General features: G+C 34.5%; 2 protein-coding genes and 1 pseudogene across 3 annotated transcripts in view; 1 reads left to right on the plus strand and 2 right to left on the minus strand.

The window, feature by feature from the left end:
* The window catches only part of LOC109104174 (phospholipase ABHD3-like), a 15,922-nt gene extending 6,254 nt beyond the window's left edge, over positions 1-9,668 (minus strand). Inside the window, 3 exon segments of the mRNA XM_042718962.1 lie at positions 2,088-2,270; positions 8,029-8,192; positions 9,337-9,668. Coding sequence (XP_042574896.1) covers positions 2,088-2,270; positions 8,029-8,192; positions 9,337-9,498 — 509 coding nt within the window. The 5' untranslated portion in view covers positions 9,499-9,668.
* LOC109057293 (period circadian protein homolog 2-like) overlaps positions 1-19,075 on the minus strand; it is a 368,217-nt gene that overhangs the window by 248,073 nt on the left and 101,069 nt on the right. The window lies entirely within an intron of this gene.
* LOC122136320 lies at positions 12,183-14,381 on the plus strand (annotated as a pseudogene).

Consider the following 19,075-nt stretch of genomic DNA (forward strand, 5'->3'; position numbering starts at 1 on the left):
AACATAGCAGACCACTGTCTCTGTGTTACACTAGTTTCACATCGCTCATATCACTCCACTGACTCTTTCTTCTCAAATAACTCAAAGAAAAATCATGTTCATTTATTTATTTATTGGTCATTTGTTGTGCATTGATTTTGACTGCACATTATCACTTAATGTTACTTAAGATGCCACAACATAATTTACAAAGTATACTGTAAGCTTTTTGAAATTAAAAAGACCAATTTCAACATCTAAACAGCGGAGATCCCGACATCCATCAGTCAGTACACAAATGGCTCATTGATACTTCAAGAGGTTAAAATGCTCCGCTGCAAAACAAAGTTTACATCTATAGCACACGTCACTGATTTTGTGTTAGTGTACATTTAGCGGCTGGTGGGCCGATTTCTGCTGCGGCATGGAGAGTTGCTCTTAGCTAAGCTGCAAAGCTGGTCAAAGCTGCAATTCATTAAGCAGAGAACAGGCCAAAGAAAGATGCTGAGTGAGCTGCTGTAGCCCCCACTGCCTCACGCCTCTCGAGCTTTACAAGAATCAGCTCCTGATAGATGCCCAAAGGGGGGAGAGTGAATGTCTATATATACATGAATGATTTAGTATTTAGTTCAGAGCTCAGCTGTTTGTTGACTCTCTCTCTCTCTCTCTCTCTCTCTCTCTGTCTACATGGAGTTGCAGCTTCAGAAGTGAAGTCTGACAAAGATGTTACAGGAGTATTGTAAGCTACTCATGTTCCGGCGCAGATGTGGCATAAAGCTTACAAAAGCAGCCATTCAAGCCTGAATCTTGCGGGACAAAATATGCACAGCTAAAGGAAATTGTTGCTTTTGAAGTGCACCACAGGTGCGGTTAGAATTCAAGGTGAAGGAGAACACAGTTGTGCATTAAAAAAATTGAGAAATTGTAAAACATCCGATATAAGCAAACCTGTAATGGCACATCAATTTATCTATATTAATGTGCTTTTAAGAATTGAAAATCCACAAAAATGATGTGTAAGTCATAAAAAGGATGCAAGAGCACCATACAAATATCACACATAGTATCATAAAAGTAGTCTGTTCAACTTGCTTCTGAAGTCAGTGAGTCATTGTACCAGTAAGTTGAATTTGACAGCTAAATTCAGGTTTTGTTTCTTGTTTTGTTTTTCCCCCGAATGATTCAGTTTTTGACTATTAGAACATTTGATAAAAAAAAAAAAAAAAGAAAATCAAAATTTTAAATAAAAAATAGGACGGATTTAGAATTAAGCACATAACTTGTTCCACACTGTTTGTAATGAATGATACCTTGCAGTCTGACTTGTTGATAAAAGATGTGCTCAGGGTTGCCAAGTTGACAGTTTTCCCATGGAACTGTTTATTTATTTATTTAAATTTTTTTTTTCCCCAAAGAGACAGTTTACCCAAAACTGAAACTTCTGCCATGATATGCTCAAGTTGATCCAAACCTGTTTGACTTTTTCTTCTTATTTCGAGCACAAAAGAAGAATGTTGGTATCCAAACAAACTGCTGGTAGCCACTATGGAAGCCAATGGCTACCAGCAACTGTTTGGTTGCCAACATTCTTCAAAACATCTGCTTTTGTGTTCAACAGAAGAAAGAAACGAAGAAGGTATAATATGCACACATCCAAAAACTTTAGGCAGGTGCTCGATCACATGAAACACTTCACTGTCAATAAACAAAAATCAGCACTGCTCTCAAAAATAAGTTTATTAGAAACACAGTGTTTCAACCCTAAGGTCTTGGGTCAGGCAGGCTTCGTTTGACAGCAACAGAAGAAAGAAACTCATACAGATTTGAAACCACTTTAGGGTGAGTAAATTAGGACAGAATTTTTGGGTCAGCTATCATAGCTTTGGGCTATTTGGGCTAGCTTTGCTCGCAGACCTTGATGTGCTATTATTTTTCACTGTGACTGAACTGGAAATTGCTTGATTGGTAAGTGTCAATATGGATTTCTGAGTTCTAAACACTACAGTATGTTTCCATAGTATAACAAGCATTCTTTGTCAAGAGAACAATTACGTTGTGATTCGTCATGACCCTTTTCTAAATTAAAGGCTGTGAACTAGGCTGCTCACCTGTAGCCCAGATCTCGGCTTTGTTGTACCATATGCAGAATGTAGGATTCGCGGCTTGTGCCTGTTAGTCCCGGGAGCAGCAGCACAGTGGGGCGCGTGGACTGGTCCGGGTGGGACGCGCTGTCATCATTGTCAAACCAATCCAGAGAGATCTGGCCTCCATCTGGTGCTGTAATGAGCTCACTGCCGGACACACAGAACAGCTTAATTTAGCCAGAGGAACATTCAGTCAAACTGTGGAACTGTGTGTTAATACTAGCTTAAGCGCTCATAAATAGTACAAAGAGAGAAACTGTTACAGGAATGTTAGTCCGCTAACAAAAGTACCATAAAGTACCATGACAGTACAACGGTTGTATGGCAATCCGTATCACACCACAGCTGCCTCTTAAGCCACTTAAAATGTGCAGTATGAATGTAATTGGATTGAATTGCAAACAAAAAAATAATGTGCTATGTTCTTCTGTGCAAACGCCTTTTAAATAGTTTGTCCTTTTATAATGCAAACTAACTTTAATGCTTAAGCATGTTAAATGTAAAAGTGATGGAGATCCTGATTGAAATTATCTAAAAACTATCAAACGAATCTACATGCAGCTGACTGAAAGCATAACATATTTAGGATTTGTTTTCAAAAGCATCCCCCACTGTATATAGTTAAATATATTCATAACTACTTAAAAGGATGTTTGATTAGAATGGATTAATAAATAGACACGTCAACATTATTGTAAATCACTTTATTTTGATTGCAACGCTGACCTCATACGTCATCCGCCCGTAACTGCTTCTGTGTACAACAGTGAGCACAAGCTACATTAAAGTGATTATTACGTTTTGAATATGGATATTTTTCTTACAAAAACACGATTCGCTACAGGAGGACTTTGTTCACCCCGGAGCCATGTGAGACACTTTTGTTTTTATGGATGGGCGCTTTTTATTTAACTTCTTTTGGACTGATGCATGCAACACCCGCTGAGTGGCATTAAACAGCTTGTAAGATCAAAGACCATTTTCAGTATAACTCCGACTGGATTCGTCTGAAAGAAGAAAGTCATATACACCTAGGATGACTTGAGAGTGAGTAATTTATGGGCTAATGTTCATTTTTTGGTGAACTAACCCTTTAATTTCAATTGCTACACTAAAAAAAATGTGCATGGAACATTACAAACTGAAAAGAAATTATTTTTCGAAGTACTGTAAAAAAAGTTAAAAAAAAAAGTACTGTTTGCAAGAAACTACTATTTCAGTCTTTATACTTCACATTTAATTTAATGTATTACTTGCTGATTCTTTGCTATTATTTATAAGGTTTACTAGCAATTTCTAAGTGAAACTGTTTTTTTTTTTTTTTTTTATAGCAACTCCATAATTGTCAGTTATGTGGAGCTGAAGTGGTGAACGGAGTTAGAGCTGGACATGGTCAGTGTATTTCTCAGGTCTAAAGCCAAAGTCAGTCTGCAGTCTGGCACTAGCCACATCCCACCTGTGTTTTGAGATGACATCACTTCCCCTGCTGGACATTAGCTTGCTTCCAACCTCTACATTAGCACTTGTACTTGGCTAATATGGGACTTCAATGGCACATTTTATTGTTGACATCAGCAGCAGTTATCAAAAATCACTAATATATTCCATTTATGGTGGATCTATTAGCACCTTAATGATACTGTGCTTACTGTATGTGTTCTGACATTCATAAGCTGCTATGTGAATAAATGTAAATGTATAGATATACACTACGATTCAAAAGTCAGAGGTCGGGTGTCGCTAGATCTTTTTTAATGGGGCATGAACCCCAGGAAATATCACTGATAAATCCTTATGGGATTGACATATATTGACCCAAGTGTCATTTTCACTGATGATATTCCAGTAATCAAGTCATTTGTGTTTAGAATCAGAACTAGTGAGGACACATTCACAAATGAATCACTCTTTCAATCTAATCAGGCAAACAGGTTTGCTGAAATTGTTTGATTCAGATTGATTCATTCAGACAGTTCACTCACACACTGCATCATTTGCAGAGGTTTCTAACACCAATTAGTAACTGGACATTTTATAACACAGAAAACAAAAAGAGAGCTGGATGAGGCAGATACATACAATCCATTGAAAGAAACAAAATGTCCAAATGTCTTATCATTAGTCAGCAACGAAGCAGCTCTGTATTGTATGCACAGCTTGTGCACGATTCCGTGCTGCAGATAAAGATGATTCATATCCATTTATATCCAAAACACTACTAAAAACAAGAGTTTCGAAATACAGGCACACTTTTTTGACGGGGCCCTGTGCCCTAGTAGTGAAACCAGAACCCCCCACCCCCCCGCCAAAATCCAGACAAAAAAGACATTTTCCACAGAAATATGAAGCAGCACAACTCTTTTCAACATTAATAATTAATAAATAATAATTCTTGAGCAAATCAGCATATTAGATTTCACATTATTCTGAAGGATCATGTGACACTCGAGTAATGATGATAAAAAAAAGCTTTTTCGTCACAGAAATAAATTATTTTAAAATATGTTCATTTAAAAAACAACTAACTAGACAACAAAAAATATATATATTTCACAATATGCTTACTTATTACTGTTTTTATCAAATAAATACAGCCATGGTGATCATAAAATGTAAAAAATTGTTTAAAAAATTTACAGACCACAAACTTTTATTTAATCGTAGTATATGAGAAACTGATTGTTAAACAAACACTTATCTGATTAACTATTTACTCAAAATTAGTTGAAATAGACATGTTCTCTATGAAGGTCAGCCAGAAATTGCCTAATTGGCCTGATATTGCTGAAAGATGTATTTACAGTGGATGGACTCTTCGTGACTCTGCTGGAAGTGTCTGACTCCTCCAGAGACGCTGCGGAGAGGATCTGTGTCAAAGAGCTCTCGTGTTGTTTTACATCTAGCTTTCTCAGAGACCAGACGTCACGTAGAGCTACATGTGTGCGATGTAATTTCAGAGCCAGCATTAAATATGCACTCTAGACCAAGTCTGTCTGCAGTCACTGCCGTCAGGAACGGCCCGCACTCTGAATGTGGGAAAGTTTTTTATAGACATGTAAATCCCACCTTTCAAAATGCCAGACATTGAGAGACCAATCTGCCACAGAGCTTAGCAATGACAATCTACTGACTTTAGTAACATTTATGCAGAAAAAAAAATGCTTTTAATAAATGCTGAACAAAACTGAATCCAAAATATATTGACACTAGGGCTGCAGAAATTTGTCAGAAAATCAAACTGCTTTAATATACATTGTGACTGCAATTAAAAATGATAGTAAAAATAGCTTTCGTTTTGCTGTACTTTTTTGTAGGGATTCACAGTTTGGCTAAAAATGTTGTGATTATGTATTAAGATGATGATGATAAAAATAATTTGTTATATTTATCATTAATAAATCAAATTTGAAAAGAAAATAGGAAATATTACTATGCAAAAAATCTTACAATTAAAATGCTATTTTAAAAAGCTCCAGGTTTGCTGTATTTTTTTAAAGAATAAAAATAATAATATATTTATTATTAATAAATGGAAATATTAAAGCCAAAAAAATGCAAAAATACTATCTCTTAAAAATAAAACATTGTGTATTTCAGAAAAATAACAATAATAATCACTTTATTTTACTAACATTTCAGTATTAATATTTGTTTTATTTTCTTCATTTTAATTGAATTTATTTCATAATTGAAGAATTTTGCAACATTAATACTGTTTATTACTGTGAACTAAATAAATAAATCTGACTTAACTTTGAAAATACTTCAGAAATAGTGTGTCAACAAAGCCTTGCTCTATAGATGTCTATTGCAAGTGCTGTACTGCAAACACAAATCAAACTACTTTGATTATTTAGTAAAACTACTGTAGGTGACCTTCAACAACCTAGATTCCTTTAGTACCAAGACTTCAGACAATAAATCTGAACAGAAAGCTCAAACACTGCTGGTTTTTGATGTTGCTCTATCGCGTCTGGATCTGTATTCCCAGGACATTCTGTTTCCAAAACAGAAGCTCCAATTTCACACCTGACTACATGGCATTGGCGGTGTCAGAGACGGATGACATCACACACGAGAGCATTCAGTGCGTCCCAGCATGCATCAAACCCTTCCTTCCTAACGGGAATGCGCAGCTGCCGGGACGGTCAAACTCAGATGCCCTTGACTTCAAACACTGTCCTCGATCGTTCCACACACACAGCAGGATCCGTAAGCAGATTTGCTCGCTCATGCTGCATATTGAGACGGAGGAAACGGATTAGCTATTGATTTCAATCCCGTTAAAAGCAGTGCAGGTGACGAGTCGAACAGTACGGGGGATGATACTGTTTTTGCATGTGTGCATCTTCTCTGATCGCTGAGCAGAAACGCACAGGGGCCGATTTAGCCTCGAAACTGGTTTAGTGAGAGATGCACTGCAGCACTGAATCAATAACTAACAGTTTCTACCATATGATAAATATACCGCCATTCACCACACAAAACAGTTTCACTAACAAACTGAGTTTTTTGTTTTTGTTTTGCAGCAAACAATGTTCAAATCCCAGATGCTTTAAATTGCAATGTAAGGGGAGTAGCAAGAGATTTATTTCTTGTAGTGTGATGGAAAAATCATGATATTTGTTATTACTGAATGAATGAATTAAAAACAAAATAGGAAACATTATTATTGTAAAAATACAATTTCACTCTAAAATACAACAAATAACAATAATAATCACCATAAGCTCAAGTTAATACATTTTAATTAAAAATGACAAAGTAAAAAATAAAAAAAATAAATAAACAATTATTTTTGCAATAGGATCAATAACATATATCTAATATATATGCATATAAAATCTCATGCAGATTCACAGAATATATATATATATATATATATATATATATAATAGACTGTTAATACTGCTTGAAAAAAATATCTGCATGAGATTTTTTTTTTTTGCATTGTTTTCCCGAAACTCAAGCAATTATTGTAGATTTGTTGATTTTTGTGAAAGTGATTTTGGTTAAAATGTCTTAATTGTCAGAAAAATAATACCTATTGTTTTTATTAAAATAAAAATAAAATCTATTTGCAAATAATAATAATAAAAAACTTATTAGGCTACAATATGGCTGGAGTATGCATGATTTTATTTATTTATTTCTTAAACATACTATTAATTTCTTTATATATATATATATATATATATATATATATATATATATATATATATATATATATATATATATATATATATATATATATACTGAATACATTTGTATAAATCCTAAAGTATGTTTTTTCGTTATATAAATCAGAATTTATTTTGCCACTTTTGATTATGGGCTGAAATATGACCCTCTATACTTGCTCTCTTTACTTGCATCAGTGTATGGATTCTCATAACATGCAATCATCAGAACAGGAAAGCTGATATAAGCTGCGCTCTCTCTTTCTCTCTGTATATTGCTGAGAACAGGAGTCCTCTGAACACTGAGCTGCTCTCTTGCTGCATCAGACAATCAATGAAATGAATGCTGAAAGAAGCTCTCTGATCATCAACCAAGGGCACTTTTTATATGTTAAAGAAGGCAAAATGTATCCTCAAGAGGAGAAACGGTGGCAACTTCTGTGTAAATGAAGAAACCTGCTTTGATTTGAATGCTCTTACAGCATAAGGAGACCCAGCTTTCAACAAATTAACTTTCAGACTGCTATTCTTATACTTGAAGCCTGTTAATGGACCCCAACGGCAAATTAAATACAGGAGCTACATACAATGCATATTCACCAGCGTTCAGAGGAAATGTTCATTTCCTGTCTAAAGCAAACCTGGCACTGTGATCAACCACTTCCTCTGACATTAAGTCTTTGAAATGGTTGGATTTTGAAAGATACACAGGGAAGTGCGCTCACTTTCTGTAGTTGACCCAGGGCTTGGCGGTCACGAAGGGTCTGAGCAGCGTCTGCACCCGGCTCTCCCAGCACCAGAACGTGGGGTAGTACGTCTCCGAGACCACGGGGCATTTGTCCCTCAGGAACTGATGAAACTTCTTTCCTCCAGCTATCAGTATAGGTTTCTGCAAAACAAAGAGCAAAGGGACTGGTGGTTATCTCAGAAAGTTAAAAATAGCCAAACTATTCATTCATTTACCCCCCGCCTTCCCCCATTTTATTCATTCATTCATTCATTCATTCATTCATTCATTTATTCATTCATTTAAATTTTAATCCTGATCCTGAAGAATTTAAACTACTTTTTAGTAAATGTATAACAACAGTTTTCATCGTAATCATAATATACAATACATATTTATTATTTGTTACAATTCTATGTGATAAAATAAATACAGTATATTCTAATAATATTATAATAATAATAACAATAATAATAAATATAATATTAACAATCATAATATATGATACATAAATATATAATTATAAGTTATGATTAATAAATAATAAAAAATATATTTTTTATATCATATTATAAATGTATTGTATTGACTTACTACAATATAAAATGAAATTGTGACATACAAATACAAAACATTTTTAGGTCAAACTTTAAGAAAAGAAACTTTTAAGCTTAAAAGTTTTAAGCCACTCTGGACTTCATGAATATCATATGAATATTTTTTTTTAAATAATTTTAATAGTTTGATTAATTCATCTTTGTATAGTTTTATATTCCAGTGTGCCATTTAGATATATTTGATTACTGTTACAAACTGTGACAAAAAACTTTCACCCAAGTTTTATCTTCATTTTTGTCCTGCTATATGTTTATCCATCACTATTTAACAATAAATCAGTGTTTTTTGTTCAGTGTGATGAAAATTAGAACACTAGTGAATTATAACACAATATGCAGTGTCACTACCTTAAAATCTATTTCCCCGTCTAAGCTGTAAAAATGAGGAAATATGCTTTTATGGCACTATTTATACCTGTGTATATGTTTCAAAAGAGAGTACAGCAAGACTTTTTTTGACAAATGAAAGCTTTAATGCATATTTCAAGGCGCATTATGACATTAATATCAGCTCTGCACTGAGTATAAAAGAACGAGACTGACAGGACTACAGTGACGTAATACAGTCTCTTGCATTATGACATCATTATTAGCCGGCAGTCCTCGCGCACCGATTGGCGTGCACGAGCATCCGAATCACGCCATTCATTTGTACATGAACGTGACCGGACGGACGGACAGTGACTTACCTTGGCCACAGAGAGCAGGTAGTAGCAGGCATAAGCGGCGCTGAATCCGAGCACCACCGAGAGTCCCACCCCTGAGCCGAAGAGCCCGACTTTGACTTGGTTTTTGAAGTAATGTGAAAGGTCACTCGTAAATAAATTAAAATTAAGCTCCGGTGAGATCATTGCCCTATGAAGCCCACGGTCCCGGCCACTGAGATGCTCGAGCTGCTGCAGCCTTGATGAAGGATGCGCGTCCTGAACGCAGAGGTGAACGGAGACAGGAGTTTAAAGACGGGAAGATGGGTGGCGCTCTGCGAGGCGAGCCGGTGCTTAGCAGAGAACTGTAACCCGCAGAACGGAAACCAGGAGGAAGTCAGAGGGGGCGGGGCTTGCTGCGACTCGCCGTTTCCTATTCGTTGTTTGATTGGATTGCGTCAGTGTCCATGCGGCAGAAGACCGACACCTTCACGCGACACGTGTGTTTAATTGTTTGATTTTCTAAATTTTATTAAAGAGTACATAAAACACAGAAATGACGGAAGGGTGAATAAAAATGCATTTGAAAACTAAATTCTAAATTACAGAAATATTGATTTATTTAATACGGCTTTTACATTTACATTTAGTCATTTAGAAGACGCTTTTGTCCTAATCGACCTACAAATGAGGACAATACAAGCAATCAAAATCACCAAAACGGCAATAATCTTAGTGCGGACAAGTCTCAGGTAGCCTAACGCAGTATGCAAGGGTTAATATATCACACACACACACGTATTTATTTATATTTATATATGTGTCTATATATGTGTGTGTGTGTGTGTGTGTATATATATATATATATATATATATATATATATATATATATATATATATATATATATATATATATATATATATATATATATATATATATAACAAGTAGATAGAATAAAAAAGAGGGGGCACATAGTGTCAGAGGGTCTTTATTAAATAAAAATAAAATATATTAAAAAAAAGTCAAAAGAAGAAAAAAAGAATAGAGAATGCTAGTGTTGGAGGGTCATTTTTTATAATAAATAAAAAGAAAACAAGTAGTTACAACAGAAATAGAACAGAGAGTGCAAGTGTTAAGAGGGTCAATGCAAGCTTCTGGAGGGCACTTAAGCCTGAAGCAGTGACTTTAGGTGAAGGGGTGCAGAGCCAGTGGTTGTTTTATAGGCAAACATCAATGCCTTGAATTTTACACGAGAAGCTATTGGTAGCCAGTGAAAACTGATGAACAGAGGTGTGAAATGCGTTCTTTTTCCTTATTGTTAAAGACTACCCTTGCAGCTGTATTCTGGATTATCTGCAGAACTTGCTGGAAGCCTTGCTGAAAGAGCATTGCAATAGTCCAGTCTGTGCAGAACAAGAGCTTGAACAAGGAGTTGTGCAGCATGTTTCCAAAGAAGTCAGTGTAATGCCAAAATAAAGGTAAATCAGTTCAGGCTAAAACAGAGCATGTGTACATATTTAATTTCTGCACCGCTTACCTTAAAACGGTGTCACGTGATGCGTGTTACTTTACTCAACGTGGAAGCAGCTAACCAATCAGAATCGTCTGTGGCTGCATGAATTGATATTTTATATGCGCGTGTTTTACACTTGCGCTTCTTGAGCGGATTTCCATTTGTGTGTCAGGGTGGAGGCTCTGATTGGGACGGCGACGTGCTGAACTGGACATAATTCGACAAGGAATTAAAAATGTTCCGAGAATCTTACTATGCTGCGGAATTGGTTATGAATATTAATTAGGGTACGTGAGTGGACACTCAAGGAAGGTTACTAAGCAACGTCAGTCCAACCTAATGAATATTCATGAGTGTCGTCCCTTGTGTGTAGTCCAGTTTTGACCTTATAGCAGGACTATTATTCATTAGTATTAGTCTTTATGTGGAGTTCCAGTGAATTATTTTGTCATTTGCCTGCACGAATTTAAGTTTCTGCTGTTTCTATATAAGCAGACTTAACATCTGAAATGCGATGGTCACTTAATTAATAATATTATCAAATAATGACCGCAGTTTTTTAAGAGTTTGTCTACTTAGACCGGAAATAGACAGAAAAGCTGCAGGATAGTATTTGATATTGGATGGTGTTTTATTTGATAGTTTGTCTACTCTATTAACTCGGAAAGATCCAATCCTTACTATAAAGTAGCGCAGACCGCGTTCCAGTGCTCGCCAGTGATGTCTAGTTAGGAGTGTCACTAGGTTTTGAGACGCGGCCGTTGTGTTGCGCTCAGTCAGGAATCTTCGCTGTTCTCTTCTTCCCCGAGGCTGATTTTTTAGGGAGGAGCTGTGACTCTCGGGAAGATCTAGAGACTTTGGCTGAGGACAGCAGCAGGTAGAGAGCTTTTGGATTTATTAAAAGTGTTCCAGCTGCATTTTGATGTTCTCCTTCAAGCAGCGAGAGAGTTTAGTGATTTGTGTTAGCATCAGGCTAGTCGATGTCCGTCTAACGTTACGTGACCCCTCCCTGCTTCATCGTGTGTGTGTGTGTGATGTGATTTAAAGGTTGTGGTCTGGGTGTTGTTGATCAGTGATGTAGTATGGGTGTGATGGAGCACTTCAGTGTAAACTTTATTGGCTGGATGCGTGTATTTTGAGGAGGTTTTGTTCGCTCTGGCTAACCGGCTAACAGGATTAAAAGAGCTAGCGATCTGAGCCTCATAAAGCTGACAAAACAATGATGCGCTCAGTCTGGCAGGCTTTGAAGAGCTGAGTCATACATATATACTGGTTTATTTAAATGTTAAAAGCTACAATGAAGTATACTTAGAGTTGTATTACAACAAGTTGCACTTAAAAAGCCGTTTCATTATTATTATCATTATATAACTTGGCATGTATTATTATCCATCTAACACTTGGTACAGAACAAGTACAAACGTGATTGTATGTAATACCATTGTGTGTGTGTGTGTAACACCTGTACATATATAAGTAAATATTTCAAGAGAGATATTTATTTATTAAATTTTTTTTTTTAAAGATTTTTGAATTTTAAGTTCATGTATATTTTTATGTAATACACGAGCAGACGTAAATATTAAAAGTAAATACTTATTTAAACTTTATATTACTTTAATATATAACATATACATGTTTTAAATATTATATTTAATATTTATTGTATTTGTGTGTGTATAAAACTATACATACTTATACATAAGTAAATATTAGTAAATATTATATGTATAAATTATAAGTTATGTATACATAAATATTAAAAGTACATTTCTAAAGATATCTTTACATCTTTATTTATTTACGTTTATATTTTATACTTAATATTTCTTTATTATATATTTTATTATTGTGTATAAACATACATCTTTTACGTTTAATCTTTATATCATATACAGTACAGGTCAAAAGTTTGGAAACATTACTATTTTTAATGTTTTTGAAAGAAGTCTCTTCTCTGCTCATCAAGCCTGCATTTATATTTGATCAAAAATAATAGAAATACAACTTAAAAATAATAGTTTTCTCATTTGAATATACTTAAAAAATAATTTATTCCTGTGATGCAAAGCTGAATTTTCAGCATCATTACTCCAGCCTTCAGTGTCACATGTAACATCCAGTCTATCACATGATCATTTAGAAATCATTCTAATATTCTGATTTATTATGAGTGTTGGAAACAGTTCTGCTGTCTAATATATTTGATGAATAAAAGGTTAAAAAGAACTGCATTTATTCAAAATAAAAAAAAAAAATTCTAATAATATATATTCTAATAATATATTTTCTTTACTATCAATTTTTATCAATTTAACACATCCTTGCTGAATAAAAGTATTGATTTTATTTAAAAAAAGAAAGAAAAAAATTACTGACCCCAAATTACTGACCTGCAGTGTACATTGTTATTACAAAATATTTATATTTTTTAAAAAACATAGCTTGCGTATATTGTTACTTTTTTACATTCAACAAAGTATCCTATATTTTATCACATGTTCTTGAAAACTATAAGCAGCAGAACTGTTTCCAACTTTGATAATGAATCATCATATTAGAATGATTTCTAAAGGATCATGTGATAATGATCCTAAAAAATTCAGCTTTGCATCACAGAAATAAATGATAATTTAAAGTATAATAAATTTAAAAAACAATTATTTTAAATTGTAATAATATATCAAGAATATTTCAAATTTTTTCTGTAGTTTTGATCAAATAAATGAAAATGATTATAGAAGAAACTTCTTCAAAAAACATTAAAACAGGCATGTTTCCAAACCTTTGACCATATATTCATATTTTTAATAATGTATATATTATCTTCTACTAATATGATGTTTTTACTGGTTTATCAAGTTATTTATTTGTCCAGTCTTACAGCACTTAAACAGAATGCATGCATGTCTGCTGACAGTGTTGATGTGGTCTGTCTGTAGGATCAAAGGATCTTGTTAAATATGGAGTCCAGCATCTCTTCCAGAGCAGTCAGCTGTTAATGAACAGGCGCTGAACTCATCGGGCGGATCGGGTGAGCCAGCTGTAAGTTCATGCTCAGCTTCCTCTGCTACTGCTCTGAGAGCGCCTTCACCTACAGCACCACAGAGAGTGTGCTCTGGGCATAGAGAGCGCCCTGGCCCTGATGCAGCTCATGGAGGGGGGGCACGGCTGTGAGGTGGTGCAGGAGATCAGACGCTCAAATTTGGAGGGCCACGCTGTCCGTGCCAAGCCCACCCTCTTCGCCCTCGCTGTCTGCTCGCAGCACGGCGACTGCAAGACCAGGCAGGCCGCCTTACGGGCGCTGAAGGACCTGTGTCGGACGCCCGCGCAGCTCTTCACGTTCGTGCAGTATAAGAAAGAGCTGAGACGGCTCTGGATTGGGCCTGGCTCGGCGGAAGGGCCGTCTCGGACGGCTTACAACATGCCAGGACGGGATGAGTCTGGCGCCAACCGTGACCAAGTGCAGCACGAGCCGGGCGGTCCCACCAGTACCTCCTCATGCTGTCCCACATTAGCCACCACGTTGACACAGTGAGTGTGTGCGTTGATGGTAACCGTCGCAAGGACTTATGATTGGATGAATAACCAGGATATTGACTTCTAAAGCACTTTTGTAATGACTATTTATGGATTGCTGACTGGGCATAAATAACCAAATAAGAAATATGTAAAATAGAAGAATATAAAAAAAAAAACGATAAAATATTATCTATCTATCTAATCTATCTTCTATCTATATCTATTATTATATATATATTATTATATATGTATATTTATCTATATATATATATATATTATAGTGATATATATATATATATATATATATTATATATATACCTAGTATATGTATTATTGTATATATAGCTATATATATATATATAATTATTATGTTTGGTGATGAAGATGTCAGAGCCAAGCCTTTGCATGCCGTCTGAAATTTTCTTCTAAATGACATTAATCATATAATACATGTAAATGCAATGCATTAATTTTCAGCATATCATCTAATTAGAATTATTATTTTTTTAATAAACACTGGAGTCCTTCTAATATTTTATTTATCAAAATTGTTCTTTAAGTGTTATGCAAAAAACAAACTACACCATCTTTTAAAAAATGTAAAAAGACAAAAAAAACGATAAAAATAGCCTTGAGTAATTTTCTTCATATCATGGTAATCAGATTAACGCCGTCTGATTGATAGGATTCATCCAACTATCTTGTCCCATGTATATTGTTAATTTCTATTACACTTTTTTGTTAACATCTAATCATTTCGATATGCACAATAATATATTATAACAGAATATAAGTATGGATGATCAAAGAATATTAATTTAAACCTATAAATATATTTTTTGCTAATTTAATATATATAGATAGATATATATATAGATATTTATATATATATATGCTATTATATCTTATATTAGAGATATAATATTTATATATATCTATAATAATGTGGATATAAACATCTAAAACTTGCAATGCAGTAATTTTCAAGCGATGTCCATGTAGCTTGTTCATACCACATTTTGATTCACTTCTGAGCTCTCTTATTCAATATTGATTATGTAAAATGAGCTCGCCAAAGAATATTGTTTGTAAGTTCAGTTGCAAAAAAAAAAAAAAAACTGTAATCAGTTTTTACACTAACAGCCTTATCCTTTTTATTTAATTTTAAACAGGTTTCCTCTGTATTCATCAGAAATGCTTTCGTTTCTGCGTCAGAATTCACATGCATGAAAGTCTGAGCATTTGTTCTTGTTCTTTACAGTGCCTAAGAATGCGTTGTTTTGCAAATAAATCATGAAAGGCTGGAAGAAGGGGTTTCAGAGAAGCAGTATGGTGGAATAAAAGAGAACATCTCGAGGATGTGCATAAGGTGTTTTGAGTATCTGGAGGCTTGTGGAGAAAGCCAGCGCGCTTGCAACTGATCAACAGGATCTCATTCAACCTCCATGTGAGGAAGCATAGTCTGGAGAAAGAGCATATCCTGACCCACACCATCAAGTTCCAAAGAGGTCTGAACCCTTTAAAACTCTAATCATCATGTTGCAATAGAAAGGTTGAAATGCTATTATATTACTGCTGTGGTACATGAAATTAGTGTGAAGATTATTGCTTCTCCACTCCTAGAGTGCTGAAGTCGCAGTTGTTGATTTTTGTCCCTTAATGGTGAATAACAAGTTTACTTATTGGTCCTTTTTTAGGATCATGGAAGCCCTGCTGAGAGAGATGCCCCGTTGCGTTGTTTTATTGAAATCATTTGGGTAAGCTGAAACAGCAAACAAGGGTAGCTGGCAGCAGTAAAGTGCTGATGTGGCAGACAGCTGTGTGTGAGAGGATTCATGATGAGACCGCCTCCTGAAAAAGTCCCAGCATGTTTAAGGACATGGTCAGCATCCTAGCAATGCTCCCTTGCTTCAGGTTTTTCCTGAACTCTATCTAGTACTGTTGTGTATTAGTTTTACTAAATAGCATTTGGATGTCCTTAAATACATGAATGTTTCATTGCATTAGAGACAAAGGGTGTCTTCAAACGACTGACACAGAGCTTTTCTCAGAACTTTGAATCATCCAGTTTTTAGTGGGATGTATGAAGTCAGTTTCTCCTCAGGTCCACACATGTGGCCCGATATAGAATCGATCACTACATTCCCTATCAATATAATAGATTTATAATTATGCGTTTATTATTTAATGTTTTTTTTGTTATTTTAAATTGAAATAAAAATATTTAAAATGTTTTCTAATTTTGTGTCATTCATACATTACGTTTAGAAGGGGTTATATGGCTTCGAATTATAGCCAATATTTAATGTTTAATTGTTGTGCCAAACCTTAAACAACTTTAATTTTTTTTTTTACCTATCAACATACTATTAATAGTATATTTACTGCATCTGAATATAAGTCGAATTATAATTTTTGTAAAAATTTTTTTTAGGTAAACAATGCCTTGTTTTTGTTTATTTTAAATTAAATAATTAAAATGGTTTCTCAATTTAGGGGGAATGCATACATTACATTTAGAATGTTAATATTGCTTGAATATAGACATATATTTAATGTTTTATAGTTACATATTATACCTTTTGTGTGTAATTTCTCTTTAATCTAAATTATGCTTATGATTTTGTTCTTTGGTAGCAGTAGTATTAATAAGATCAACAACATTGTTTTCTAGTTAACTGACATTTATATATCAGACCTGAAAATTAAAATGTCCCAAATACGTGACTACAAATATGTATTGTTTTTAAATAATTGCAAACCTAAAAACGTTGTTTTCTAATGTTACCAGATAATTATTATATTTTATAAGATAATGATGTTTCTGTTTGTTGTTTTGTAGTGGTAATAATATTCAACAATAAAATGTTTTCTAATTTAAATGGACCTTCTTACTTTTTTAATGATAACATGTTAAAGGGTCCCAGAATATTTATGGGCAAAAAATTATATATATATGTATTATGGTATGTATATGTATACACACACAAACCGAAAAAAACCTTTTAAATGGGTTTTGCTGTGTGCTAAGTTGTTATATTTCTTGAAGATAAATAATGCTTTGTTATTGTTATGTTTATACTGAGTATTATAAATTATTATTAAGTAAAATGTTGCCTTTTTTTCTTAATTGTTGTGGCATTTTGTGAATTTTAAGTGCATTTTTAAAAATTAATAGGAAATTTAAAAACAAATTTATTTTTGAATATATATTTTGACTTTCAAATCAACGACTTCAGGCAAAAACACACCCCTTCAACATTCTTTGTGGCGTCATGAAAACTCATAAGAGAGGTCAACGGGAAGCGTAGCAAACTGAAACTGGGATCCGGACAGAGAGCTTGTTCACTGCCCTGGACTGCGCCTTCAGCAGAAGGTATTTCCGTTAGTGCCGTGGTGAAATAAGCTATAGAACACACTGTTTGCATTGACTGCAGAAGTCTTATTGTGAATCTCTTTGTGTCTGAAGACTGTGGAGCCCACAGGCAAGCGCTTTCTGGTGGCGGTGGAGTGTAAGTTCTTCTCGATCAGGCGTGCGTCACGGCAGCTCATTACGCCTCTGTGGCAGTGGCAGCTGCGGATGTGTTTTTGGTCACAGAACACCACTGCAAACTTCACTCCAATCTGTTACGCAGCACGATGAATTCTGTGAATAGTACTGATGTTCATATTTTAAGCTATATTTTGTATGTGGCTGTCGGGGTCCGCCCCGCTCGTATTTCACATTCCATGCATATTCCTTTTCTGATGGGACACTCTGGTCCTGTAAACATCGATGGATGGCCGCTGCCATGCACTCCTCTTCAAATACTACTCAATGACAAGACTTTTCAGACACTTTAGAATAGTGAAAGGGTGATGATAACCCACCAAGAAATCTACAAACCCCATGAGATCACCGACGTTTTGGTATGATCTGAGTTATGCGTTAATGCTGTTTTGCATGCTAGTTTCTGTCTGAAAGTAGCTGATATCACACCTCTGACCCTTTAAAGCATTACAATTTTTGAAATTTTTGTTATGTTAAGTTTTTTCATGAGAACAATTTAGACAACCCATCAACAGAATCTGAAAAATTAAAAAAAAGTTATGCACGTTTTTGTTGTTTTAGTTCAATCGTGTATCTTTGATAGCGCAGGGCTTTTAATAGCTACTATTGTTTGTTTTTATGATACAAGTCAAGAATTGTGAAAACAGACCTTGATATTTATTTAGTGGCCCAACTTGAGGTAAAATTTGGTGCGTTTTTGCTGTGATCATTAAAGTGATATTAATTTCCTGATAGTTTTGTGATGTATTCAATCAAGCCTTTATAGTAATTGTTGCATAAAATCCATATAAAAACCAGGTGGCGCCTATATATCCTCCGTTATATAATGTTTAAATAATATAATATTTAAATTACTATTTTATGAGACCAGACTCCATGGTTTTTATTGTGGGGGCAAAACGTACTGGGGGAATAATTCATTGCAATACAATGATGCACACATGTAATGTTTCTCAAAACAACCGATGGATCATATTTCATGCATTTTATAACCTATTTTTCTTTTTATTTTTTTCTTATTTTAGTATGGCTAATCCAAGGTAAAACCATAAGCTTGTTTTTAATTACTGGATAATATATAAACAAAATATGCTAGCATGGTTTAGTTTTATAATACAAACTCAGTAAAGATGTCACACGGGTGTAAGCAAAACCTTTAATTATTTGGTAAAAAATTATAAACTATTATTCAGGATGG

The sequence above is a fragment of the Cyprinus carpio genome, chromosome B2 (assembly GCF_018340385.1).
Source record: "Cyprinus carpio isolate SPL01 chromosome B2, ASM1834038v1, whole genome shotgun sequence".
Taxonomy (NCBI): Eukaryota; Metazoa; Chordata; class Actinopteri; order Cypriniformes; family Cyprinidae; genus Cyprinus; species Cyprinus carpio.